The sequence below is a fragment of the Tauraco erythrolophus genome, chromosome 3 (genome assembly GCF_009769465.1).
Source record: "Tauraco erythrolophus isolate bTauEry1 chromosome 3, bTauEry1.pri, whole genome shotgun sequence".
Classification (NCBI taxonomy): domain Eukaryota; kingdom Metazoa; phylum Chordata; class Aves; order Musophagiformes; family Musophagidae; genus Tauraco; species Tauraco erythrolophus.
In genome coordinates this window covers 54,576,374-54,603,946 of record NC_141467.1, presented here as the reverse complement: position 1 = coordinate 54,603,946, position 27,573 = coordinate 54,576,374, and the positions used below count along the sequence as shown (strand labels likewise).

The 27,573-nt window shown below is 40.1% G+C and overlaps 1 protein-coding gene across 1 annotated transcript in view; it reads left to right on the top strand.

Annotated features, from left to right (window-relative positions):
• CDH2 (cadherin 2) overlaps positions 1-27,573 on the top strand; it is a 119,633-nt gene that overhangs the window by 64,652 nt on the left and 27,408 nt on the right. Inside the window, exons 3-9 of the mRNA XM_086609245.1 lie at positions 14,100-14,326; positions 16,144-16,290; positions 17,392-17,547; positions 19,263-19,407; positions 20,473-20,645; positions 26,248-26,385; positions 26,745-26,930. Coding sequence (XP_086465371.1) covers positions 14,100-14,326; positions 16,144-16,290; positions 17,392-17,547; positions 19,263-19,407; positions 20,473-20,645; positions 26,248-26,385; positions 26,745-26,930 — 1,172 coding nt within the window. The remainder of the gene's footprint in view (positions 1-14,099; positions 14,327-16,143; positions 16,291-17,391; positions 17,548-19,262; positions 19,408-20,472; positions 20,646-26,247; positions 26,386-26,744; positions 26,931-27,573) is intronic.

Genomic DNA, 27,573 nt, shown 5'->3' with positions numbered 1-27,573 from the left:
GAGTACCACAGATAAATCACAGTTGCATGACTAAAATATCAGATGTCTCAAATTATTCTGTTTCTTTGGTCCTCAAAGAAGAAGTCGAATTGGAGACATCCAGTAACAAAGGAGTTGAGGAAGAAGCATGTGGATTGGTAATACCAGTTTTTTGCAAATTGGTAAGTTATGTCTATAATGGGCAAAATGCCAACAGTTGCACATCAAAAGTGACATATCTGCATTATTTTTAAAAGCGCTGTAGTGAACTTTATCAAAATGTTAACTTCTAATAAAGAACAGCAGCCATGTTGCGTGCTTGTGAGCCAAAAGTCTTGTTAATGTTACCCAAATACCTTTCTCCGTACCCAAGTTACTGTATGTAATTCATTTGTGGTATCACGTTCCTTGGTGATTTTTCTGATTTATGACACTACTAAGCGTGAATCTGTTAAGACCTTCACATGAATATTATTATCTTATGACATCATAGTCTATTGTTTTTTGTGACATCTGTAAGTTATGTACACAGTATTACAAGGATTATTGAAAAATAGACGCGACTTCTAAATGGAGCTCAATTTTTAGTGGCTCTTTGCTTTCCCTTGGCAGCATATCAAAGCAACGTAATAATGTCTCGATGCCAGTATTTTAAAATGTAGCTCAGATGTTTAGTGTAAGGTCAGATCTGTTCCATTTCACTTGCTGCTTCCTCCTACTGCCAGAGAGGCTGCTTTTCGTTTGCAGAAATCCCTTTCTCATGGGACGGTGAGCTTTAGATACCACGGTCTGAGCCCTGAGAGGCAAATCAAAGTAACGCATCGCTCGTTTACCCTAGGCATTGTCCAACTTTAATGAGAGTTATTCTGGATTCTGAGCGCTCGGCCTAGACGGCTGCTCATGTTGATTATATTGTTTGTCAGACCTGCCTGATTACCTCGTCAAAGCATTATGCCCCAGCCATGTGGGCTTTCTCCACTGGGCAGGAGGGTCTGCAGTGCCGTCCCTGTGAGCAGCCTGTCCAAACAAAGCTGAAGGGGTGTGATGCCACATATTCTGGATAGTGCCTTTTGGACAACTGCTGAGGCTGTGTTTTTGCAGGCGCTGAGGCTGCATTCATCGGGAGCCTCCTCCTAATGAATGCCTCACCTGTAATATAAAATGAGGTAGGGTGATGTGGATATGGGTCCGTTCTCCGATTACAGCGTGCACGTTTTAATAGAAAGTAGATTATAGTGGAGAACACCTGCTCTAAAGTCACTTGAAATGAATAGAAAACACTGAGCCGTGGTTTTCTTCTGGTTTGGTTTTCAGGGGGTGTGTGTGTGGGCAGGGGGGTGTTTTGTGGCTTTTGGTTTGGTGTTTTGTTTTTTTTGTATTTTTTGGAGATACTTTTGTTTTGTTTTTAACTTCATAGAACACAGCCCTAAACCCTAGTGAAGTAGATTCTAAACAGCATTGCAGAGTTTGACTCCAGTCCTTGTCTGCAGGATGTAGACTGGCCAGACCTGCATGCAGATGGCTGTCAATTCCCTCAGACATAGGTGGGAGGACAGGGTGGATTGAACTGCCGCTGATGAGCATCTGATTCTCGACATCTGATGATAGATTGCTATTTCATGCTCTATAGTTTTGTTTCAACAGGAATTCAGTATTCTGTCTCGCTGCATGGCTTCGTCTTCTCTCAATAGGTGAAACTATTGCATTTATGGACCGAAAGCATTTTCATATGCATACAAAGACATGTCTTGGTTATAGTAAGTGTCGGAGATTTATTGGAGAGGAACCATGCATCGTGTACCAGGAAAGGAAAGAATTTTGCCATGAGTAACTTTCACAATCACTGAGATAGATCATGAATCTGCTTATATTAGCTCTCAAAGTACAGTGTTTCAGTGATCTTTGTACAAGATGTTCATGATAATGCTTATCCTAAGGAGAAATATCTCTGCATCAGCCAGCATTACTGTAGGATGCACTGGGTAGTATCTTCTGAAGTACATAGCAAATCTAGCATGGCTTTCTTTATTCCTTTTGCAAACTGGCATTGTTTTGGAGGAGAGGAAGTGAAGAGAGATGTTTGTTCTCATGAGTGAGTGCCACAGGTGTCTCTTCAGGGAATTCAAACGTTCAAGGAAAATGAGAGGAATACAGATGGCAGTTGAAATAGCCATTTAAATATTTATTACAATGGGACTTCTCCACTCAGATTCCTTTTGGAAATGAGTATTTAGTATTCTGGTAAGCAAAATGAGGAATGCCTTCCTGTTGGAATAAGATACTACTTGGGCTGATAAAGGCAAATTTGGTTTCATTTTTGTGATGCATTGATTTTGCAAGTTACCACTGGATGCTTCCATTATCCAGGTGCTTGGACCACGTTTGATTCCTGTAAATGTTAGAAGTTATTACTATTTTCATCTAGTACCTAGAACTCTCAGTCAAGGATCAGTCCCATTATACTGGTTGCTGTAGGGATAATCCCCAGACACTTTGCAGTCTGGGCGTTTGGAGGGTAATGTTGCATAATCTTATAGTAAGAAATTTAGGATGTCGTGACTGATAATTGAAAAATCAAAACTGCATAGAGTACAATACCTCACTGCTCCTCAGCAAAGTATTCTTGGCTCAGACAGTAATAGGTTAATTGCCACATCTAGACATGAATCTTAATGATTCCCTTCAGGAGTCATTATCGCGTGTAGGATTTTCATTGCGATATTTATAACTGTAATCTTTGGTCTCAAAGCTCATGTAACTGTTCAACCCAGCAAAAGGGTTCAGAAAGGTAATATCCTGCTCCTGTCCTTCGGCTTTGCTAAAAGTAGAATTTTCAGTTCTAGTTCAATCAGTCAAGCCCCTGCCATTTTCAGGCATTATTCCAATCTAACACAATTTGAATGTCAAGCGTCTTGTGTTTTGCACTGACAAGGCCCACAGCAAAGTCTAGACACAAAAAAAAAAAAGCTGCATTTATCATAGGAAGCATATCTTCAAATATAGTAGAAGATCTGTTCTTTTCCTTTTCTGTTCTTCTGCGGCTGGACTGAATCACGATTGTTAAACGAGAGTCTGTTCAGCCAGGACTGTCTCCGTGTGTTCCCGCTTGGAATAAATTGCATAAATTTGCACAGCATTGTCTTGGCACAGGATACTAATGTGTGTCTTAATTTTGTGGTGGCTGCATTGAAAGTTGCCTCTTGAAAGAGGTCTGTCTGTATCTCTCTCATTTGTCTGCTTATTGTATCCAAGGATATTTTTTTTTTTTCTTTCTTGTATTAACCTAGGTACCATGTTGTGCTGCTGTCATGCTTGTCTGCATTTTGCAAAGAAAACAGTTTTTATCTTTTTTTTTCCTAGCATAACACCTTTTTTTATTCCTGTCAATTTTATTACTGTCAGTTTGAATTGAAGTGGATTATTTGAGCCTCGTAATTTTGTAAGCCCTAGACAAGATATGCAAAGAATGGTAGGTATTCCTGAAGGAAAGTAGCACCGCTTGAATTTTGGCTTAAACTGTGTCAGCTGTACACAAGTGACCTCATGTTGATCACCTTAAAGAGTTTGCACTATGTAGTGCAGTTAGACATGAAGCAACGATACTACTTCTGCTTGCAGCTAGTGTTTCTCTGACTTACCTAGAGCCAGGTGAACCTTATATGAAATAAAATAGTAATTTGAAAATACTCAAGTCAGAGGTCCTGAATCTGTAGCGCAGACCCAAAGAGGCCAAATTTCTCTTCCTCTTTTGTTTTTCCTTTTGTGCTGTTGAGATTTGGTAACGTTGCAACAATGGATGGTTTTCATATCATTGAGAATATGGTTTAGGTAATCAACCAAGAAGATGAAAGTAATTAGTAATCATCTGTGAGCATTCACTAATAAGTGCTAGTCATTACAAAGTATTCCAGCACTGGATTATTTTTTTCTTGATCATTGTACTTATTTTAGCTGAAGAGGGAAAATACATAAAATATGTACTAATTACTCTGCTGCTATGTGTAGGGCTGAATACAACTTCACAGCTTCACTATGGTGTTGCAATGTATTAGGTGAACTTCCATGGTCAGCAGTGTCAAGTGATTCCCTATATATTTGTAATTCATTTAAACAGGATGGCTAATGTTAGTGGTCCTTTGTTTATTTTTAAAACATCCACATGCGTTTATTGCATCTAGGGATGAGGGAGAGATGCTATAACAAGCTACTGAATGAACAATCCAGGTGATAGAGGTACTTTCAAATATATGAAACGAGACATTTGCTGCCAGTTCTCTTGGTATTTCCCCGCTTTAATGATTAATTAATCAATGATTAATTAGTATGTCACCTTTGCCACTTTAAATGATGAAAGCCATACACAGAGGAGGATAATACCCATTCAGAGGTTACCTTCACCCACAGGTGCTCCCTGGTAGTGGCAGACACATCACCCTAATTTTTTGAGTCCTCTGCTTTGTTATGGGAAGTACTACTGTGCCCTGGCTGTGAAACACAGTGCACTAGCCTGCACCAGTCACCAAGTGCCTTTTTGATTTTTAAGGTCAGATATCTGTGTTTAATAATAATAATAAAAACCTGAGGTCTGAGTAGATAACACAAAGCTGCCATGGCAACTAGTTTTCTGCCTGAGGCCTGCTGGACATGATCCAGTGATAGTATAATCCCTGGGATTTATGATTTTTATTGCTATCTAACACATCAGTGTAAATACTGCTAGGCTGTCTCTGCTCTTCTTGCACCTCCTTCGGCAACTGGTAGGTTTCTTGCCCATTTTTTGATACAAAAGCACACTGTTCAAGCAAATAAGACACTTTTTCACCATTATCCATTTGCTAAGGTGATAAGCACCCCTGTGTTACAGGGTGGTTCTGCTTTGAGATCAGCTGTGCCTGCTCAGCACAGCACGGCTGTGGGGATGCTGGTGGAGCTGTGTCCATTTCCAGCTCCGCTTGCTTGGGAGATTGTCCAGGTTCCCTCTGGAGATAAGAGAATTCATAGAATGGTTTGGGTTGGAAGGGACCTTAAAGATCATCTAGATCTGACCCCCTTGCCATGGGCAGGGAAACGCTCCACTACACCAGGTTGCCCAAAGCCTCATCCAACCTGGCCTTGAACACTTCCAGGGATGGGGCAGCCACAGCTTCTCTGGGCAGCCTGTTCCAGTGCCTCACCACCCTCAGAGTGAAGAATTTCTTTCTTATATCCGATCTAAATCTACCCTCTTTCAGTTTAAAGCCATTGCCCCTTGTCCTGTCACTCCATGCCCTTGTAAAAAGTCCCTCTCCAGCTTTCCTGTAGGCCCCCTTAAAGAACTGGAAGGCTGCTAGATGGTCTCCCTGGAGCCTTCTCTTCCCCAGCCCCAACTCTCTCAGTCTGTCTTCATAGGATAGGTGCTCCAGCCCTCGGATCATCTTTGTGGCCCTCTTGTGTAATTGCTCCAACGTGTCCATATCCTTCTTATGTTGGGGACCCCAGAGCTGAATGCAGTACTGCAGGTGGGATCTCACGAGCAGAGTGGAGGGGCAGAGTCACCTCCTTGGACCTGCTGGCCACGCTTCTTTTGATCATCTTTTAGGAAAGAAGTGGCACCCAGAACTGCTGTAGTAACTTGAGGATGACTAAGGACCTTTTAAGAGGAATGACCTGTGGGGCAGTGACAAAAGCCACCGGTGTTGGACAGACCAGACAGAGGAAGGAAGGAAAGGAGAGAGGAAAAGCAGTGCTGATGTTTGTGGAAGGTCATCATGCTCAAATGTGCACTCGTTTGTGAAGTTAAGAGCAACTTTAGGGAAAACTTCCCTTTCCCTTCGTTGCATCCGTAGCTACATGAGAGGGACTCCAAAATGTGCTCCCAAGTGACGGGTGATATCCTGGGGTATGCAGCAGAGTACAGAGTATTAAATGGTCCTGCATCTGTTTCAAGACACTTTTTTTTTTAAATGGGAAGCAGGAGTGTTGGCAGGATCACTGCCGTTTTGTCAGAGCTGAGAATTTTTGTTTGTTGCAATGCAGTGCAAATGCTACTCTGGCTTCTGCCTGACCAATCCTATAATTTAATGAGAAAAATCCCTAGTTTTATTTTATCGTATTTCTTTTCATGGTAAGAAGTGACATATAGCCAAATGGTGATACACGCATACTTCTCCCCTATGTTCTGTTGTTGTTCCTAAACCCCTCTTAGTGTGGAGGCTTAAGCCACTGTGAGAAAACTGCTGATGGGTTGAATTGGTGAAACAGATGATCAGCTCATTTGAAAGTATGCACCCGCTTGATATTTCAGCAAGTCCTGGCTCTTTATAGAAACTCCAGGAGCCTGCATTTTTATTTATTTAGTTAATCAGTTTATTTTTTTAAAGACAGCCCTCCAGTGACAGGCTCTTTCTGCCTAAGTGTGCTTGAAGTTGGAGCTGCAGCCTGGGTTGTCAGCTTGAAATTAAGAACGCTTCGACACCACTGCTCCCCGGTCAGGAGAACAGTTTAAAGAAGGGGCAGGAAAATGGGAGCATCAGGGAGTAAAGTAAGTTTTAAAAAAAATCTAGAAAACAGAACACCTGTAGAGAGGAGAAGGAGGAGGAATAAAGAAGAAATAGAAAATAATGTGAAACCTGAAGCCTAGAAGGACTTCGGGCCAGGAGCAGTTAGCAAAGAGAACATATAAAAGCATCTGTTCTCGCTCTCCTTATTGCTAAGGAGCGGGGAAGGAAAAAAAAAAAAAAAAGAAAAAAAAAGAATAAGCGCTTCTTTTTTGCATTTTCTAAAGATAGACTAAAAGGCAAAACTGCTCATCTGTTTTTTTCTAGATATTTAAGTCATTACTGTAGCAATAAAACTGCCCTTTAATTGCTGCACCATAATTGTAGGTATTTGTTTCTTACGCTGCTTAAGGTCACATAAAAATGAATAGAGGTAAAAATAGGTTTGTGCTAAGTGCCTGAATTTTGAAACTGTTTTCTGCTAGCTGTCTGCAGAGACAGTACTTTCCCTTTAGTCTCTCCTGGTTTGACTGTTCAGTAGATATATTTTTTAATTACCAAATTGGATTTTAGCAGGTGTAGTCAGTTGATGCATTCTGGGTATAAGAGATTAGTGTTTAATCCTTCTTTTTATTACTGTGTAAAATGGTATACTTGGGAAAGTATTAAAGGTGCATTGCGTACTCCAGAGTACAGAAATGACATTTATTACCGAGTTTTCTTTCATCTAGCATCATTTAGAAAAAAAGCTGGTGCAGAACTCTGCAGGGGCCTATATAGGCTCATCTATAGCGAAACTGACTTAAACAATACAGAGTGGGGCGGGGGGGGGGAGGGAAAGAAACCTTTTTGTGTTTTAAAACAAAAGCAGTTGTCTAAATATAAGTACTTCCCCTTCTTGAAGATACTTATTCTGTTTTTCTGCATTTTATTTTTTCTAAAATAAAGACAAAAGGAGTGTCAAAGCGCAGAAAATCTTTGTGTCAGTGAGTGGTAGAGGCAAGGACTGAAAAGGATCAGTGAATCAGATATAATTTGGACTCTGTTTGAGATACCAGTCCTGTGTTTTGCTGATGGCTGGTATTCCCGTTCTGAAAAGCTGCAGAGGCATTTCTATCGAATAGAAAGAACATTATCCCCATTTTCATTCTGGCATGCCTGTTACGACTTTGTTCTGTAAACAAAGGGGATTATGGGAACTGGAAACTAGATGGCATTTATTAAAGAACTGTGCGAGTCTTTCACTGTGAATGCAAGAATCGGACAGTCCGGTGATAGCTACCTATGAAATAAAATACTTTTAAAATAGACCTTGGTGTTTGAGTTAGTGGGTTTTATGAGGAGGCAATCCTTTAACGTAGGACAGAGTATGCACTGGGCTTTAATATTTGCCATTTGCACCCTGCAACAAAATACTCGAACAGAAAAAAATCTCAAAATGCAGTTGTACAAATTCAGAATGATAGGAGGGGAAGGTCTATGTACTGACCTGCTATTGTGTAGACTGCCAGGTTGCTTTGAAACTTTTTAGGAAACGTGCATATTCATTTATCTAGAGAATTAGCAGTGTGGGGAGCCGGGCAGGAAAGATAATTGCATTGAATGAACGTCAGTTACGGTAACTAGCACAAATTATTTTTACCAGCATATCATACAACTTTTCGTACAACTTTATAGTTTTTCTGCAGTAGACTATTCACTTAGCATCTTAATTCCACAGGGTAAAGTCATATATTAGTACTAGGTTTTACCTAATGCCTGCTGCAGATTACTCTGGAACTGCTTTCAGTTAATGAAATGAGTGTACAGTACGAATTAAACCATAACTCTTGCAAATCACTTTTCCTTTTAATTATTATTTTCCTAACTGAATAGACAAATGATTCAGCAAACAGCACAGCATGGAAATGTGGAAAGTTAAGCTGCTGTGAGTCAGATCAGAAACACATCAAGTTGGTAAATAGCTTCAATGTATCCTCGGTTTTATCTCAGTTGAAACTTTTTGGTGTGACTGTTTTAGTGGGGTTTTTTGGTTTTGGTTTTTTTTTCCCCCTTTTGCAAGCTTCATGGCCTGACTTTCACTTGGCACCAGCTTGTAAAGCTTGTGAAGTCAGGTGAAAACAGGAATTAGAAGCAAATGGCTGTATTTGGCCCTTACTAAGTGGCAAAATTGCAGTTGGTTTTGTGTGACCTGCGGAAGTAGCCTTCTACTCGGCGTGGGCTGGAGCGGTGGAACGCAGTGCTCAGCACAAAGGCAAAGGTTTTCAAAAGCATCTACTGAATTAGTAGGCTTGCCTTTCAGAAAGTGGTAAGCAGCTGCCTTTTGACAGCCAGGCTTTCTTTTAAAACGTCGTAGGTTGGTTACTCCAGAAAAGCTCAAAATGAGTAGCGCTTTGAGATATTTCTAGATGGTCTGGAGTATGGGATAAACTACAATGCATGAATGTAAAAGGAAAAAAGAAAAGGGGATTAGAAAAAAGACTAGAAGAACCTGTTAGAAACAACACTGTTGTTGCACTGAAGTGTCTCTAAAGGATATAATGACAAATCAAATTATAATACAAGTAGGAAAATGCTGTTGTCTAAAACAACCTGATTATATTCTATATTTATTTTGCATCAGCAATTTCTGTAGCTAATTTTCTCCACTTACAGGTAAGAACAAGACATTTTCCTGGCTGCTGTAGATGACCTATGTATGAAAAAATCAAAAATTAAATAATATTTTTAAGCTGGTCTCGAGGAGTTCTAAAATCAGACCGACTTTAAAAGTACTGCTGGTGATGGAAAAGGCAAGTTAGAATGTAGTTCAGTTTTTTGTGATTATAACAGTCCACCATAATGTCAAAAACGCGCTTCTCTTGAAGGTTACCTATAATTGTAGTAAAGGATGTCTCATGGGCATTTCACAAGCCACTCCAACAAGCCAAGAGCTGAAATATGAGCTTGTGCACTCTGTTAGTAGGACTAACAGATCACTTTACAGGTACAGAAGTAACCAATCTGAATAAATGACTAATTTATAAAGTAGTTAATTTTTTTAATGTGTTCTAGTGTAGTTTTCTCCAGTTCCTCTCTCTGAAAAGCAGGAAGACTTGTTAAATACAGTGTTCTTGGAGAAGGTTGTGTTCAGATATTAAGTATGCAGATAGCTAGACAGCTCAAGCACAGTGTTTCCATATAATTTCTTATTCTGTCAAAGGTAAAAATGCTATCTGACAGGTAGTTGTATATAAGCTACTTTCTTACTCTATTTTATCTGCTGTAGAGTGATCCTGAGTGGATTAAATATACCTGGGTTTTCAATTTTATGATATGCACTCTTAACTATTGCCGGAGTGCATGTGTTGTTAGTACTTGGAATTTGTTGCCGTTTCCATAATGTCTTCTAAGTGAGCCTTTGCCTTGAGGTTGATACTTGACATTGAGAATAGCCTTGAAGGGGAGTAACACCAATCCAGCAAATTTATGGAAGGAAGTACGTTTGTGTGTTTGTATGCATGTGGCTGTTTTCTAGAAGTGAATTGGATGTTTTCAAAGTGTAAAAATCCAGATGGCAAACTCAATGCAACCGTCTCAGAATCAAAGCAAGTAATGAAAATTCTGTATTAATATTCTATATTGTACATGAATATGTTCATTTCCCTGCCCATGGCAGCGGAGTTGGAACTAGATGATCTTTGAGGTCCCTTCCAACCCTAACCATTATATGATTCTATGAAAAATTGATGTTAATAACATAGCCCATTATATCGTTCTGTGCTCAGTCCTTGGGTCAAGTAATTCCAGTATTACTTGCCTAAGACAAAAAGAGCAGAAGCAGGTTGTCGAAGAGTGCAAACCAACATGAGTAGCTGAAAAAGGGTTTTTATTGTCTGAGAAATGATTCTAGGTAATTGAAGATTACTAGTAAGGTACATGAGGTTAGACGTATTTTATAGATACTATGAATCATTCATCTCGTTAGACCTGAGCACGAGTGGTGTAGCTCTCTAGTGCACTTTAAATGAATTCGCATGTTTAGTTCTTAATGATTTGTGCGCTACACGTGTATGCATAAGTTAGAATTACTTCCATGCAAGAGTGTTAACTTGAAAGCTTGCTTTAATACCACAGAGCTGTAGATTTTCATTTCAGAATGTTGCAGTCATGGAGGTCCTCCTTTATTCTTTTTTGATAGATTATACTTGTCTTGGTTTTAGGACAAAAAAAGACTCGCAAATGAGGATACTAATGGTCTTTTGTCTTGAGGTCTAATGTTTAGTAATAATCATATGCTAATACTCAATACAATTTTTCTTCTATTTAAAGACCCTGTTTTTGTAAATCCTTGTGCACGGCCTTGTTTTGAATATGTGAACTAATTGCATTTACTCCTATGCTGCATACTTGTTTTGATACAACCAAAGGTTTTATTTTTAAAACCAAAGTGGTTACATTTCAGATTATGATTGAATACTTCCTGGTGCTTTCAAATAATATACTTTTAAAAAACAGATACTTTTCAGAAGGTGCAGAAGATAGTCAGAAATATTTTAAAATCCATGAGCTGTTTTTACAGATTGTCAGTTACTCACATCTGATCATTTATGCAAAGTGTTATTAAAAAGCAGTGGAATCTGATACTTGATCACTCTTTCTGTTGCATATAAAGTGACTAGGATGCTGCATAGTATATCTGGTTAACCTTTTTTTAAAATTAAGAATCCATACAATTGATCTGTCAATGTAAAGTGACTTTTGGAAAGCATGCCTCCCTTCCATGTGGCTGTTAGAAAGAACATGGTTGGTATAAACAGTTATTCTTCTCAGTGGGGGGAAAAAAAATCCTGTAGCATTCCTGCAAAAATCTTTGCCTAACAACCTACAGTCAGAAATCGCTCTTTGTTCATACCAGTTGAACACTGAAAAATGAAGCAAAGTGCTCTAAATCGAATTTACAAGACTGATAACCATGCAGTTGGGGGGAGAGTAGCTACTGCACAACCTGTACTCTGTCAAGGTAATTTAATTATAGATGGTTATACTTCAGTATAATTTGTTAATGTGCGCTCCTTGCAAAGGGAGAATAATTCTCTCAAAGCATTGACAATTTTATATGTTTTTACCAGGATACTGTCAAAGGAAAGGGATTTTCACTGAATTTCATAATATACAGTTGCCTGGAGGAGGAATATCAATGAAGTGGAAAAGGGACTAAAAGGGACTAGCAGGGTGTGGGTTTTTTTTTTTTTTTGTTGCGTTTTTTTTTTTTTCGGAATGAGGGGGGAGTTGATGTTTGGGGTTTTTTTTGGCTACTGGTGTCTATATGTGAGAAGGTGGGGCAAAGAAATCCTCTTTATGAATTTGAATATATAAAAAAATGAATATATTTAGTTACTGTGCAATAGTTGGGAAGTAATTTTTTTAATAAAATATTGTTGTGATATCTTAGTCTTTTGGACCATTATAACTGTAATATTAATTTTAAATTTCACCTTTTTGAAAAACAGTAATGATCAAAGTTTAGATTAATATTCATTCTCTTTCTCACTCCCTGCTTTTCAGAAGTAAGTCTGAGAAGAGCCAGAGGTGAAGCTGGCTCGTTCTTTGTCCTTTCGGTCAAGACAATCTTTTGAAGAGCAGATTTAGAGAGCAGCCATAGCTGAGATGAGAGGTCAGCAGAGGCACAGAGCTATGGGATATATTGCTGGCTGTTGTGTTTGGTTTGTTTTTTTTTTTCCTTAGTAGCTTAATATGAACTGTTTCTAACTGAGAGTTTTGTTTGTGAACAGAGATGATGCTTGGAGGAGGCCCAGCTTTCTCCATGCCTGGGTTGTGGGTGGTCTGTGCCGATGAACCCAAGTAGGAGTAGTGCTGTTTGGTAGTTCAGTCATTAAGTTCTTAAATCATTAGATGTAGCCACTTTCGAGTAAACTCTTCTTGGACACCTCTTCATTTTTGTGCTAAACAATACAGACTGTCCAGCTCTGAAGGTTGCCGAATCAGAATTGCAGAATTAGGACTTGGTAATAATTTCTGGCTGAGTTTTAACTGGTAGTTTTGGCTTAGAATTGTGCATTTTCTCAGTTGGCTGTTGTGTTTCAGCATATCGTTGCGGTAAGCTGACTCGAGCTGTGAGGCTTGGTGTTGAAAAGTGCAGGAGATCGATGGGATGGTCAACATCTGGGAGCTGGACCTTCTTCCTGTCAATTTTCTCCTCTTGTGTGTACAGCAAACCACAGGTTCTGTCACCTTCTCCAAATTTTGCAGACCTGTAAGTCTGTGGATCCATAGGAAAGGAAGTCTCAATTGTGCTTTATGGAGCAGGTAGGACGGACTTGAGGAGTAATAGGGATTGCCTAGGGAGTAGTATATATGAAAACTTATGTGAGAGACTGAGTATTTATTAGCATTTCAGTGAAGCACTCTTACTGCTAATAAAAAAAAAAATGACGCAGCATCTACAAGGAGGGCCACAGGAGGAGCCCTAGTAGGTTTCAGCATTTTACCCAGGCAAATTTGTTCTTCCTGGGTTCAGCAAGTTGTGAGACGCAGTGTGCTCTTCTCCCCGAGGTGAGGCTGATGTTTCATGGAGGGAGACCTTCAAAATCTGCGAGCCCTCTAGAAAGAGCAGTATATCTGCCCAGCCCAAAAAAATCAGTATTAACGTGGCTGATGTTTTATTGTTTATTTTGAAGAGTGCTGTGCTTTGTTTCATACATGATGGACAAGAAGTATTTTGTGCAGTCTTTTCTGTCAGGAGAGGGCAGATGGGTTATTCTGGATAACTGAAAGGGTACAGTAAGGAAACAAATTTTATACGTCATCTGAACATCAGCTTGATCCTTGAAGGACACAGAAAGGTATGATTCTTCTTCTCAGTACCTTCCTGGGAACTGTGCATTACAGAAGGAAGCATATAATGCATGACATTTAGTAGTGATTTTTCTTGAGAGGGACCTTTAGGTTTTGAAGCTAAATAGTTTTTGCATGGTTTAGCACAATATAAAAAGTCCAATAACTGAAATGAGGCATAAAGCCTCATTTCATCTTCACTATGTGCATTTCAGCACAACCTTCATAATGATGTTTTGCACTTCTATTGCCCATACAATCAAAATACTTCATAATACTTTGGAAACATTAAAGAACGATTATTGGTTATAAAAGCACACTTCCATTTTTTACCTACTATTATTTGCAGTAGCCCAGAAGATAAGTGGTAGTGAAAGCAGTTGGGTAAAGAAAGTGGCAATCTGTTACCAGTTCTGTTTTGTGCACTTCACATCATTATCTATACAATCAGTTTTACTGACTTGGTGTTCCAGTATGCATCTTTCGGACGGGACAAAAGGAAGGAGAAAGGGAATTGAAACAAGAACGAGTAACTCCTAAGTAGATGAATGGGCGTGTGGTACATGAAATAGCTTTTAAAAAAACAACACAAAATTTCCTTTTGCCTAGCAGTCCGCAGAAGGATATCGCTGTTATGTGGACTGACCCCTAAAGCATGAGTCTCAACCCATCATTGCATGTGATAACAGCAGCGAGTTAAGTCTGTCTGCTTTTGAATATTTGTTCTTAATGTGTTTTATGTCACACTGAGTTCAAGTTGGCTGCTTTTTCATTTTTCGTTCTTCATTTTGTGTGTCTGTTTTGCAGTGAGGTTTCGAAGCTGTGATGCAAACAAAAAAATACACTTTGGAAGCAGTGAGCCAGAAGACTTCAGAATAGGCGAAGATGGTGTGGTGTACGCAGAAAGAAGCTTTCAACTTTCAGCAGAGCCCACAGAGTTCGTCGTGTCTGCTCAAGACAGGGAAACCCAGGAAGAATGGCAAATGAGAGTGAAGCTAACCCCTGAACCAGCCTTCGCAGGGACTTCAGAAAAGGTAAAACAACAACTAAATGCAGCCTGTATAAATGTATCTGCAAACAAGCCTAAAAATAGAGACTTGATTCTTTCTGTCGTGTACCGCTCCATGAGGTGTTTTATTAATGGACAGCTAGTGCATGCAAAGCTGGAGCCTCAGGAAGAACGTTTTTATAGCCTGTTATTCTGTAGCTTCGCTAAGGCATGGAGAGGCATGCCTGTTTAAGTATATAGGATTCGTTTATGTTTGAGCTTTTTTTGTTTGTATAGTTTGAGATTTATACCTGAATTTAAGTTGGACACGGTCATTTCTTTATTTTAAATTGCTTGAAAGTATTATGGTATTTATTCAAGCGGTTAAATATAACCACAAAATAAACAAATTTGTGCTAGAATGCATCAGTCACGTTTATTAGATGGGAGCTGTAGATTTACAGCAGTAGTAGGAAAGCGTTTCTGGCAGGGAATATTGGCTTTGTCTTGTCCCTTCATAATCAAATTGGAGATTGTAAATTATTCATGACTCCAGCGCTACTTGATAAGGAAGATAGTCTCCCTCTGCTGGAAGCTGCCATAGGATAAACCATGTACTATAACAAAAATGAAACCTAGCAATATACAAATAACAATGCGTGTGTTTCAGGAAAACAGTATTAGGTCTATTACCTTTTCCTGTTATATTACTTGCTGCCTGCTGTTTCTTACCTTCTTTTATAAAGTGCTTAGCTTACAAATAAAGAATGAAATTTATTCATAGATTAACGTATCTGTAATAGGTACTCATTAAAGATTTAAGCAATAACGTTAAAATAGACAGTGTGGTTATGCAACACGTTTTTCCCGAGAGCACTCTGGAGACCAAAGCTGTATAATCCTCAGTTTTTTGTTTACTTGATGCTTGTTTTAAATCTTCTAGGGCATGCTCTCAACGAGGAAATGTCATTTTGTCCGTAAAAGTCTAGTAATAAAGAGCGGATGCTTAGGTATGCCAGGGCATGCCCTGTTCTTTCCACAGATCCAATTCAGGCATCCTTGCCATCAGCAGAATGTAGACTGGTGGAAAACCTGGCCTTCAGTTGGGCATCTGTGGCATATCTGATCAGAGTTTTTTAAAAAAGTTTTTATCTTAAAATCTTGGAAAAAGCTTTTTTGCCCTGTCTCCACCCTTAAGCAAGCTAGCATGGTTATGTGCATGCTGGCATCCAAAGGCTGAAATGAGAGCAGATATAGAAGGGAACAGGAAGGGAACGTTGACACCCAGCAGAGATTAATGCCCAATGTGTAAAGTGGGTCATTTACTGCATCCATCATGGCTGACATAGGTTTAAAATAATTACAGCATTAATTCTATGGGATTTAATAGGGTCATAAATATTTGAGGCATTCCCTACCAGTATGTATTAAACTTCTCTTGGAACTCAAATTATATTTTAGCACACCCAGATCTAAATTTAATGTACAGTAGCACATTACCTGAACTGAAGTTCTAGCTAATGAGAAATATATAAAGGCATACTATTAAATTCTGCAAAATATTAACTACTTTTCAGAAAGTGTAGAATAGTTTACACAGTAGTGCCATCTTATAAATGGTTTATAATTCCATTTCTCCTCCAACTTGAACAAGGGAAAAAGAAAAGGAGTGCTTAAAATTTTGCAGTGCAGTTGTAAATAACATTGGTTGTTTTCATACTGCACTGTGAATGCAAATAAAACAGTTCTGTGAACAAAGACAGCCTTTCAGTCAATTATGTAATTGTATCTGAGTTACTTTATAATGTCTACTAGTAATTCCCCTTCTAACATGTGCTCGATTTTATCTTGTACCTGGGAAAGGACCAAAAGAAAATAGAAGACATCGTATTTCCATGGCAACAATACAAGCATAGCAGCCCTCTGAAGAGGCAGAAGAGAGACTGGGTTATTCCTCCAATCAACCTACCAGAAAATTCCAGAGGACCTTTTCCTCAGGAATTAGTTAGGGTAAGGAAGTTAATAGAAGTGTGGTTTCAGTGTCCCCCAGAGAGCTCTTGAAGAGGGTTTTGTGTAAATGATGTCTTGTTCGTTGTCCAGATAGTTATCAGAGTCTTTGGGCTGGTTTTCGTTATTGCCTCTCTGCGTAGTGGGCTGGGCTGCATTTGCTAGGTTTTTTTTAAGTTGTCTCTGTGCTCCTGTAGTGGTGGAAAGTGACCTTGGTTCAGGTGATAAGTGCTGTGATAACTTCCTTAAGTGGTTAAGGAGGATCTTTGCCAGTTCAGGAGTTGTCCGCTCTTCTGCACTGGAGTTTTCCACCTGAGGAAGGGTGTGGAGGTGTGAGTGGGAGGAGTAGTGCACCAGGAGGCAGGAGGAAACGGGATGTGGTGGCGTGAGGACACCAGCTGCTCCACAGGACTCTGCAACAGAGGCTCTCCAGCACGGGAGAAGGCTTCCAGCCATGGTACTGGTTGGCCATGATCAGCTTCTACAAGGGTTTGTTAGAACTTGGTAGACCATTAGCCCAAGTTGATAGGATACAGTTTTGCTCTGCTTTGTTGATGTGCATGCCGGTGATTCACCTGCTCTACACAGATGCATTGCCCTTCAATTTTTTCCTTGGAAGATAAGACCAAAGTTCAGTCTTTAAACAAAAACAGCGAGTTTTCTAAAGGGCTACTGCCAGTAGCAGAAGAGAGTCTGTAGCTTTGGTCTGGGAAGATAAAGGAGTTGAGGGGGAAAAGAACCAAAACAGACTTTTTATCTCTTACGTAATTTTATGATAGCATATGTTTTCTCTCGGATCTAAACAATTCTGTTTAAGGTAATAATACTTATTTATTTTGATTTAATGTAGTTTATCGTATTATGAGGAATACGGAGGGATATTTTTATGTTCCTGAAAATTAATTGACCAACTTTCTGACAAACAAAGAGTGAATTGAAAACTTCAAGCTTTATAATAACTTTATACAATTTCCAGAAAAAATAATTTTACAAGTTTAGCTTAAAGATAGAAAAAAAAGAAGAAAAAGCTGCTGCTCATCTCTGCAGCAGGCCGTCCACTGGTTGTATGTAGCTAATGTAAACATTTTCTCTTTTGACACGTAGATTAGGTCCGATCGTGATAAAAGCCTCTCCCTGCGGTACAGTGTGACTGGCCCAGGAGCTGACCAGCCTCCAACAGGCATCTTCATCATCAACCCCATCTCAGGACAACTGTCTGTGACAAAGCCTTTAGACCGGGAGCAGATTGCTTCTTTTCATGTAAGAGTTTAATTTACCATAAATCAGATTATCAAATTGAAGATTAACATCTGCTTCAAACGTGACTTGAACAGCCGCTGTTTAGTTTTCTACGAGATATGATTTGAAGAGTTTGCAGCAGATTTGTATTCATTGTACTTACTAAGGCTAGCTCTTACTGTGTTTAAGCAGCTTAAATATATTAACATACATAAACAGTGATTACATGTATTTAGATAAAGTAATTTTAAAAGATCGAAATATGGATACTGTAGCTTGTATTTCAAATACAGACCAATGATCACAGTCTCCACTGTATTGTCTATTTTTCAAAAGTTTACTTTTAATTCAGCAACTTAAATTAGGACGTGACTGCTATTAGAATTGCAGCAGCTGTGATTTGAGAAATGGATGGGAAGAATAACCTACCGATTTTCATTTTCAGGGGCAAATCTAAGCATTTTAATGGAATTGTAAATTAGGTGTGTCAGCTTATGAAAATGATATTCTTTGCTCTAAAGAAATTGACAAAGTAGACCACGGATTCCAGTATTAGTAGAAACGAAAGGTTTGAAGAAAAGGGGGAGACCAGGCTGTGACCTAAGGTTGTCTCTGCTTTTGAAAGACCACGCTGAAATCGGCTGCTAGAGAGAGTTTCCAGCATGTTGTAGACTAAAACACTCCTTGCGTCACGCTCCGGGAAGCCCTTTGAGTGCTGCTCCCAAACAGAGGACGCAGCAGGAGGGATCTGGAGGGAGGCAAGGGGAATGGCTCTCACAAGAGCATGACCACTCCAGCATCCGTAAGATTTTTACTGAGAATTTGGCATTGGCAATTCAAGATTTACTGACTTAGGAATTTACATTTATATGAGTCATTTCCAGAGTGGCGAGTTAATAATGCCCTCTTGCTCCTTTCTAGTAGATTTGTAGCCAGAAGAGATGTGTGTGTGTGTGTGTATATAATGGGCTTCAGCAGGACTGCTATAGGAGAAAGTTGTTCTTTTGCCTAGCAATTGCCGGGCTCTGACCTGGTTCCATAGGTTTACATTTTGAGAAAGTACTGTGTTCGTTTTTTTTGCCGGCCAATTTAGGATGATTTAGGTAAACCTGACTGTCAAAGATAGTTACTCAGTCTCTTTTGACAATCAGGGCATTAAATTTAAGTGTCTCAGTATCTTTAAAACTCAGTCCATAAACTTTAGCTTAATTTTAGCCTGGAATTTCATGTTTACCGACAGTGATTTATTACAAGTCTTACTTTGATGTTCCAGGTAACACAAATCTATTCTATACAATTTTCCTGTGCATTCATGTCTATTCAATATCCATAATATCAGTAAAGGTGTCTTAAAAGTGATGCCAGTGTTCATTCCTTATGGATTGTTAATAAGTTGCTATCTGCTTAATATAAATCTGCATATTTCTAGAGTCTGTTTCCTAACAGTCATTATTAAAACCAGATTTGTATATGACAGTAGGCAATCGAAACTACATGATTCAGAATAATTTTCAGCAAATCAGAGTGGTAAGTCTGCAACTCAGAATAGTTTAGATCTCTGAACAGCAGTTCCATTAGCAACCTGAAAACTCAGATTGTCAATGTGAGGGCGCAGTGATAGATGACAAAATACAATGAGCTAAAAACGTCTGGCCTGAAACTTCCTGTCACCATTACTGTTATCTATTTGTGCCTGTATGTTGTGCAAATTCTAATACTTTTAATCATTTTTGCAGCTGAGAGCACACGCAGTGGATGTAAATGGAAACCAGGTGGAAAATCCTATTGACATTGTTATTAATGTCATTGATATGAATGACAATAGGCCTGAATTCTTACACCAAGTTTGGAATGGGACAGTTCCTGAAGGATCGAAGCCAGGTAATACATGAGCTTTCGAAGTGGGGCGAGGGGAGGAGGTATGCAGTAACGTTTTGAAGGTGATGAAAGGAGCGCCTTCACACCTAACGCTTTCAAGAGTGTCTTTCTAGTGTGATGAGCGCAATCTCAGAAAACTGTCATATCATTTCACTTTACTTTTAATTCACTTTTTAGCATGCTAGGATTAATTTCCAAAAGAAGGAAGCAGTATGTACATAAACTGAAACCGAGAAGTCTTTAAGAATGTGACTTTAGGTTTCTGTTTTTCAAAGTCCTATTTATAATGTCACAGTTCTTAAAGTTATGTTTATGATAGCCATTGATGTTCATTTAGTTGGCAGCTCTGGGTATAAGAGACTTCCAAAATACCAGCACATCCAGTTCTAATTCTGAATCTCGGAGGCTTTGGAAATACCGGGATTTGAAATCAAACAGTTTCATTTGAATTCTCAAGAAAACCCTAAATGTTGTTCACATCTCATTAAAATTCTAATCTGCGCAGACTAAAGTATGCACTATGGCTGGAACCACTTTCTTGATTCGTCAGTAGTGCAAAATAAATTTTTTAGAAAGGTTAGCACAACAAATGTATTTTCTCACTTTGCAACACGGACTTAGCATTTGAGCTGGAAAGAACATGCATCTCAAAGACCTTTGAAAAGAGTATTATTTACATTGGTTTTCAATCTCTATCGGTATGTGCACCAATTCCGAAAATTAAGTATATTTCCTTTGGCCCAATTAATAATATTTTTACCTAAACGTGAGGAGCTCTGTTGTTACAGAAATGTTATTTGTGGCAGAATCATAGGATTTCATTGTTTATAGAGCTTCTTCAGTTAAAAGCAAATCTGATATTTTATAAACACAAAGTATTTTTACCTCCTCTTATGTATTTTAATTACTCTGTTGGTGAGTCTTGCGTTTAACCAGTTTGTTTTAAGTAAGAGAAGGAATGTGCAGAGTTTACCAAAAGAAATACATGCTTTGACCATTGCTTGTAAGTGATCTGGTGTAATCTGAGTAAACTGTTTATATAACATCAATTATTTATCCTTCTGCTAGGAACCTACGTGATGACTGTTACTGCTATCGATGCTGATGATCCCAATGCGCAGAATGGGATGCTGAGATATAGAATCTTGTCACAGGCCCCGAGCAGCCCTTCTCCAAACATGTTTACAATCAATAACGAGACTGGTGACATTATCACTGTAGCAGCTGGCCTTGACAGAGAGGTACGGCAAGTCTTAATCCCATAGACTGAGTTGTACTTAATATTGTGATGAAGCACGTATTTTGCTAGTAACTTAAAAATACTTCTCTCCCTCCCTGGTCTGAAATTTCTCCCTGGAAAAGAGGAAATTAGGATGAGGATGAAATTTGGACCCACACATTCTGTACATGTAGTCACTCTCATTTCCATGGAGTTGTGGAAAGGATCTTGTCTCAAAAGCCTATTTGCTTTTAAGGAACAGGTACACACTAAAGCAGAGTGATGCAGATAAGGACCTCAGGTGCTCCACCTGGGTGCTGAAACAGGAGGTGTTGATCAGCTCTAGCCCTTTCCTCTTCCTGAGCTCCATAGGCAAAGAGTAGATGGAAAATGGAACTGCCTATACATTTCATTTATTTTGGAAGCTCAAGGAGAGCTTCTGTCCTCCTTCTGTCCTCTTACTTGCTCTTCACAGAGAGGTGGTAAGTACTCGAAGTCTTCTGGATGCTATGTTGCTCAATTTGCAGTGATTTGCTTATTAAAATAAACAAGGGAAAATACTACCGATTTTAAAATTTGAAAAGCATGTTTCTAAGAATAAACCAGTCGTTACTGGAAACTGTATAGATAGACACTTGTCTCAAGGCCTGGACATGGATTCAACATACTTTTAAAAAAAAAAAAAAGTAATAAAAAAATCTGACTGTCAGTAGTTCCCTGCTGCGCAAGTTCTGTTCTGTTTAGGCAGTTCTTAGCTGTGCCCATCACCAGAGAAGATGGGTGCCAGATCCTCTGCTCTGGTTCACCCATCTGTGAGGTGAGAATAAAAATATTTCCCTCCCAACTCCACATCTGTCACATGGACTAACTGTGCTTTTGAACCACTTGAAAACTTCAAAAGAGATAAGCATTATTTTATAAACAAACTGTAAAATCCAAACAAATCTTATTTCAACACATCTTGTTTCAACTTCTGTTTTACTAACCTCATTTTAGCTCATTAAATCTGAAGGGTTTTTTTAAACTGGATTTGCTGTTCAACTTTTAGCTGTTTGCTTATACTTACTTAAAATGGAGAACAAGAATACTTTCTGTTGCTCTGGGTTGGCTATTAATATTCTGATGCATTTCAGTTTGAAAGAGGCAATCAGAAGATTTGAAAAGCTAAGCAGACTCTTAGATGTTGCAATTAATTTTTAAAGTTTTATTAACATTTATTCTGTTTAAGTTGGTTTTGAAGAGGATGGATTTGAGGAAGGGAAAACCCTGAACTTGACATTGTATTGCTCTGTTAAATGAAAAGAATGGTAGGAAACTCTGCCCTTGTTTTTAAAATTCTCTGGTCACCTTTGACAGGTGAACTTTCAGAAGGATGTAGTGATAACTCTGAGTTTTATTACATAGTGACTAGCTGTAGCGGAGTAATTTAACTTGGAAGAAACCAGCTGTCTATGGAGCTTAGACCTCACATTAACAGTTGGAAAAGCCTTGTCATTTGCCATCAGTTTTCCTGATGGATCACTGTACTGATACTCAAATTAGTATTTATAAACATTTCTTGCACATTTGAAATATTAATCATTAATTTTAAATAATTCAAATATTAAATTAGACTAATATGAGACAAAATGGTTTCCTTCCCAAGCCATTGCTTTGCTTCCTTCATTTCCTGAGTGATTTTGTGGAAGTCAATTAAATTAAAATGACCAGGAGTCTAGGAAGCCAGATCTGAATCAAGCAGGTCTTCTGACAATAGGCTGGGGAGTGCCTTGTTGTCCAGGAACTTCAGCTGGGCTACCTGCTTCTGCCGTTCTGCGCTTTTCTCTAAGTCTTGACTCTCTTTGTAAAGCTCTAATTAGGCTCATAAAATACTAGATAAAATTTTAAATCCTTAAATTATTTATGGGAGCATAAGTGTGGTTCCTCTGATAGCATTCCTCATCTGATAGTATTTTAGATTAACACGCACAATGCATTATCTATGCTAACATGCACAGGAGGGGAGTTGCTTAGGTAGGGAGCGCGGCTGAAGGCAGAAGAGATCTTTCACTTGCTATCACAAAAGATGCTCTTTCGTGAAATCCAGCTGTTCATATTTCTTCTGCCATTCCTGTGGAATTCACTTCAGCAGTAGAACATCTGCCTTACCGCTGGAGACGCTGAAGAAGTCAGGCAGGGTACTTAAATTTACACACTGACATTCCTGCCTCACGTGAGGTTAATTCAGTGAAGTGCTCTTTTATTTGGCCTCTGTTGAAGTGGAAAGATGTGACTTGATGAGGTCTGCATTGTTTCTTGAAGCTGCCAGTTCGTTTTTGGATGTGTTGCTGCAAAGTCTCCGTGCAGGCTGCTGACACATGCTGCACGGCTTATTCCTGGCTCCATCTCAACCCACGGTTAAAAGAGAAGAGCCACCTCCCTCACTTTCCCCATGCTTGGAAAGTTGTGCGCTTGTTGATTTCTGAAATTTCATTCCCAGCAGTTGATCTTCTGTATGTGAGTGCTGGATGTCGTGGTTCAGCCTGAGCAGCAGCTCAGCCACCATGTGGCCACTCGCTCCTGCCCTCGGTGAGGTGGAGAGGAGGAAAACCTAGCAACAGGACTGAGGGTCGAGACAAGGACAGAGAGGGATCACCCACTGACTGTGGCCCTGGGCAAAACAGACTCTGTTTGGGGACAAAACAATGCAATTGGTTATTCAGAGAGGATAACAAGAAACAAAGCCAGACCTTAAAAACATCGTCCCCCTACTCCTCCCTTCTCCCCAGCTGTGCCTCCTGCCCCAGCAGCACAGGGGGATGGGGAATGGGGAGCTGCAGGTCAGTTTGTCGTGCATTTTTTTTCTGCCGCTCCTTTCTTAAAGGAGGACTCCTAACACTCTTTTCTCCTGCTCTAATGGATCGCCTCCTCACGGGATAGTCCATAGACTTCTCTAACGTGAGTCCTTCCCGCAGGATGCAATCCTTACTCATCAGGTTGCTCCAGCATGGGCTCCTTCCCCACAAAGTCACGGCTTCTTCGGGAGCTGCCACCCGCTCTGGCATGGGCTTCTCTATGATCTCCCTTAGGCAGAGGCATCTCTGCTCCAGCATGGGGTTCTCCATGGGCTGCGGGTAGGTCTCTGCTCCACTGTTAATCTCCATGAGGAGGTGAACCCCCCCCACAATAGGAGGGCCAGCTGCCTTCTCTCCACAGGCTGCAGGGGAATCTCGGCTCCGGCACACCACTCCTGCTCCATCCTCGCTGATCTTGCTGCCTGCACAGCCGTTTCTCTGGGGTCTCAGTCCCTTCTCCGCTGTTGGGCCCAGCAAAGCTCGGCAGTCCCGGCAGGATGCACTCTGCCCAGCGGGCACCCCGGGAGCGGGACGCTTCGGAGCTCTCCAAACTGTGCTGCTGCAGCCATCTCCAGCCGGGCAGCAGCAGCCCAGCGCGGGCACTGCTCGTGCCCCAGCGGGGGCAGCCCCTCTCCTCAGTGTTGGTCCAGCCCCGGGTCAGACTCCTTTGTCCCTGTCTTAAATGAGGCATTCAGAAGGCACCGATGAGCCTTGCCCTGGCTGAGGGCACGGGAGGCCCGACTGGGACAGGCGCTGGTCCGACCAGTTTTGGAGCCGCAGAATTTTTCACAGCTGCTTACGGGGGCCATTTCCACAGCCCCTCCCGTAAACCCAGCATGCTGGAAGAGGAGAAAACAATCAAAAACACATATGTGCTGTCTTCTGGGGCACTTTTGGGGCAGTTTCTAGTGTGCTGCTTCTGTTGGAATTAAATAAGAAGACTGTACGGAAATTGAGTCTCTGTGTAATAATATCAGTTTCCTTAGTGAAATTTGCTTCTTGGGATCAATATGTTAAGACCCAGATGAATCTGAAGCACCTACTGTTTCGATAACGTAGGATCATCTGGCTGCAAGATCTGCTTCAATACTGCTCTAGGTGTTATTGCTTCACAATAAGTAAAGTATATTTTTTTTCCTGAAGGAAAGTGGTAAAAGTATTTCTCTGATTCTCTTGTGACTGCTTCTCTTGTTGGTGTCATGAAGGAAACATTTAGGATGTTTATTTAAGCCTTTTGAAGGTCACATTGCCAAGTATGTTTTCCAAGCTAGAATTCATATACCTATTTATACATTATTAAACATATATGTTGCATTTCTGTATAACTAATATGTCTTACTTTTTTAAAAGGATGCATATGCAGTAATACACATTTGGGGTGTTTTGTAAAGGTTCCTTTGTGAAAGGAACCTTTTATAAACATAAATTATCTTTGGTGGGTGATAAAGATTCCTCCATCTTATCTTAAAAACTTTTGTTATTCAGTGGCTTAAATTTGCTGCTTGAGTATGCATAACCATTGAATCTCTAATGTCTGTCGTAGTGTCTGGCCAAAATTTGAAAACAAGTTAGACAATGGAATTGTCCTTGCTTATTTTTTTTTTATCAATATCCATAGTCCCCTTTTGTAAACAGTTTCCATGAGAAGTAATCTGTCATATAACCCAGTCTTTAAGTAGTGGGAGAAAATAAGGTACTGAGTGGTAAACTGTGCTTTTCTTTTAAGTATTTTTATTTTGCCAGAAGGTTTTTTTGCCAGTGTTAGTAAACCATTCATGAAAGTGATATTTCAAAGTAATAGCAACTTCTTACGTTTGTGCATTTTCCTTTGGAAAGAACTGAATGATGACACTTAGCTCTCTCGGAACAGGAAACTGAACTGGCAAACGAAAAAGCATACACAATATTTGCATTTCACGGCAGAAACAGTTGACGAGTTACAATCAACTTCTCAGCAACTCTACACAAAAAACATCTTTCTAATTTTTTTATTTTTTTTTAAACAACTCTATCAACTTTGTTTCAGACAAGTAACCAGTCTGAGGTCAGGTCTCTGTGGGGCATTTCTGGTGCTGGAGGGAGCGCTGGCCCCACTCCAGCTGTGGGGGGAGAGCAGAGCACTTGGCTCCCATTCCTGATGGCACGCGGCAGGAAGGGGGGCTGGGGGGCTGCGGGGAGGAGGCAGCGGCCATCCTCCACCAGGGCGTTTAACAGTTATGGAAATAGTCCATGTCGTTGTTCTCTCCCTCTTGCTCCCAGTGCCCTTACCCATCTCTCCCTTAGCCTCGACATCCTCGGTTTCCATAGCGATCGCAAGACATTGCAACAGCGGTTTTATACTTGGGCTTGGCTGAAACAAAACCTTGGCAGTTGTGGCCGTTTGGCCAACAAACCTGCCTTGGCTCCGTTCTCTTAAATGCTTTTGAGCACTTAGCCTGTTTTAGTATAAACTGCACTCTTGTGTTTTCCCCGTTTGAAAGGCGTTGTTAAATCTGTGATAATAACATTAACTGTATAAAGTGTTTTTGACTTTGAGAGTAGGAAGCAGGCAGTCTGCTCGTCTCAGTGATATTTGAAGAAAATCAAGCAGTAGTTTAATACAGCTGGATGCAACCTGGTGCCGTGTTCCTGTGGCACAAACTTTGCTCCTGTCATTTCAAGTGATGCTAACTGGAATAAACAGTATGATAGGCTCCATTGCTTAGCGAAGTGCAATTTTGGAAACACCTGCTGTCCTACAGTAATGTTAGTTTTGTCTAAAACTTATGTTGATGTCGTTTTGTGTTTTAGAAAGTACAACAATATACATTAATAATTCAAGCTACGGACATGGAAGGAAACCCAACATATGGTCTTTCAAACACAGCAACTGCTGTCATCACTGTGACAGATGTCAATGACAATCCTCCAGAGTTCACTGCCATGACCGTAAGTACAGGGTTGGAGTAATTGAAGAATGTGTATAATTCTAGCCATTCCCCACTTTTCTCATTATATTCACAGACGGTAAATATTTATTATTTATTAAATAGTGTACTGGCAGGCAGGACCAAAATACATGCAGAGTATATATCACTTAGATACGGTATTCTGCTTAGGCCAAAAGGCAAAAGCTGACAAGGGAATCAAACCATCAGTTTTCTGGGTGGCCTGAGGTAAATTTCATTAGATAAATCGTCAGAGCTTCAGTGAAGAGAGATGCAGTCCCTAACATTGATGAATGTTCAGTATGGCGTGGCTCTTGTGTGCTTCTGCACCGAAGTAAAATCTTTTCTTGTTTTTTGCAGTTCTACGGGGAAGTACCAGAAAACAGGGTAGATGTGATCGTAGCGAATCTGACAGTAACAGATAAAGATCAGCCGCACACACCTGCGTGGAACGCGATGTACCGAATGACTGGAGGAGACCCGACAGGTCGATTTACCATCCTGACCGATCCCAATAGCAACGATGGGCTGGTGACTGTTGTGAAGGTAAGAGATGCTTGCACTTCAGAGAATTAGGCAGAGATGGAATAAGTGGGAGAAGATTGAGGGGGAAAAATGTGAACTCCTGAGGCCAGCATGAGTCCGGAAAGTAAAATGGATGGGCACTGTCTGTCTTGTGGAAGTGAGCCATCCGTCTCTTGGAGCGTTTCCTTGCTTACGCTATTAGTAGTATTCCAGCTGATCGGTTTTAAAAAGCAGGCTAGGTTGTTGAAAATGGCAGATTTTGAAGCTTTATTTGCCAAAAGTTAGGAATTAGTCTGTGAAAAAGCATTTGCTTAGTATTTGTTGCTAGTGTAAAGGAACAGCGTCCTACCACCTGGCCTCCATTAGTAGTCAAGCTTGTTGTCTGCAGGTTTTATGTCAACATGTTCCCATTAGGGAACAGATATAGGCAGGCAAGGCACAATCAGAGAGGAAAAAGTGCTAGGTGGGAGGCTACTTCTATAAGATGCTTTTAAAGACTGGCTATTTTTAAAATCTCATTTAAATACCTTTTATGGAATAACCTGTCTATCTCCATTCTCTAGCCAACACAGCTCTGTGTTGAAGGGTGAATTATTTCAAGTGATAATAACAGTGTGGTTCTATAATTAAACCTTCCAGGCAGTGGCCACCTTTCCTCATGGCC